General features: G+C 42.3%; 1 protein-coding gene across 1 annotated transcript; it reads left to right on the top strand.

Moving 5' to 3' along the window:
* Positions 1-516: 516 nt before the first annotated feature.
* On the top strand, positions 517-906 carry LOC121239805 (protein RESPONSE TO LOW SULFUR 2-like). Its single transcript, XM_041137132.1, has one exon. The coding sequence runs from the start codon at positions 545-547 to the stop codon at positions 821-823; it is 279 nt and encodes a 92-aa protein (XP_040993066.1). The 5' UTR covers positions 517-544; the 3' UTR covers positions 824-906.
* Positions 907-1,597: the final 691 nt, after the last annotated feature.

The following is a 1,597-nucleotide window of genomic DNA, read 5'->3' on the forward strand; positions in this document are numbered from 1 at the left end:
TAAATGCATGTTTGAACCACCTTAGGTTACGGTCAATGTGAGAAAGATGACTTGACTCAAGAACACAAAACAAAGGTTTAGGCAGTTTATAAAATATTTAGTATTATTTTTTCAGTCATTAAGTATGTCTAATTTTAAATTGTGAATTCTTTATTCTGGGCTTCTATATAAATGGTTTTAAAGATTAGTTGCATTCTGAGTCCCCTAGATTTTTAACAATAATGTTATTCTAAAACCAGAGGGGTGGGACGCTACACAAAGCGGGGGATTAGTGGGCTGGTGGATGGATTCTTGACTAAGCACAATTGGAATTAGGCCTGCACACTGTCCAACCTGACCTTTTTTTTGCCCTGACCCAACCCGACCGTATACCATGTCCAAAGCAACCCGACCCGTAACGCTCGGGTCGAGTCAAAACCGAATACGCATGCTAAAAAGATTTCTAACCTTGGGAAAGTGAATACATTGCTTGTCACTTTTGAGTTTTTGGCCTTGGGAAAGGAAAGATAGAAAGAGAAGAGAAATGGTGGGCATGACAGGTTAGATGAAGAGAAAAGAGGAGGCGAAGCTAAGGAAGAGGAACGAGGAGCTGGAAAGGGTGCTGAGGAAGAGGAACGAGGAGAGGGAGGAGCAGATGAGGAAGGAGTTACAAAAGGCCTGGGAGAGGCTCAGAGTCGCCGAGGAGGCAGAGGAGACGCTCTGCTCGCAGCTCGGTGAGCTCGAGGCAGAGTCCGTCCACCAGGCCTGTGAGTACAACGCTCGTCTTCTCTCCCTCATCGATCAGCTCTCCCGTGCCACCCACCAGTCCGCCTCCGCTTGTTAGCATCGGCGCGACGCCCATCATTTTCCATCTTTCTGTGCATTTGAGTCACTTTGCAGATTTGGGTTGGTTGGCTCAATTAATAAAAGCTTCTTTCATTTTCAAAAATGGATCTGTGTTTTTGCTCTTTCATTTAGAAATTTCTGGCGTTGGTCAGCTACATTTTGTTTCTGCACAATGGCCTTTTGAGCAAAAAGAGAAGCTGGTTGCCCTAGGGTTTTTAAGAGTGAACACTAGAAAAATGTTAAGAGTCGGTCTGCCTTATCGGGTTCGACCCGACACTAAAGCCAAACCGTATTTTGTTGGATGGATCTGATCGGATGAGACAGGTTGCTCAGTCTAACGGGTTTTTTAAACAGCCCTAATTGGAATGTTCATTTTTTTTTTCATTTTCATGGTCTTATTTTTTATTTCATTTGAGTGTGTAAAAATAAATTCATTTTAAGATGTTGGAGAGAATACTTTTACTTTAAAAAATATACTTTTTTTTTTCATATTTTATCGAGACTCAAGAATTTTGACTAGAATTAGTAGAGTTTTTTTGGGACGCCGCTCGCCTTTATTAAGATTAAGATTTTTAATTAAGAGATAATTAATTTAGAGATTAGGGTTGTAAATCCGAATACGGATCTAGATACCTGGCCATAGGCCTGTGCAGAAAACATTAGGACCCGGCCTGTCCGTATGGCCCGATCCGACCCGACCAAAACAGCGGGTTGAAGTAGCTTGCAGGTCGAAGCCGCTGAAACCGATTTAAAGACCAAAAAAAGGGGCAGT

The sequence above is a fragment of the Juglans microcarpa x Juglans regia genome, chromosome 7D (assembly GCF_004785595.1).
Source record: "Juglans microcarpa x Juglans regia isolate MS1-56 chromosome 7D, Jm3101_v1.0, whole genome shotgun sequence".
Classification (NCBI taxonomy): domain Eukaryota; kingdom Viridiplantae; phylum Streptophyta; class Magnoliopsida; order Fagales; family Juglandaceae; genus Juglans; species Juglans microcarpa x Juglans regia.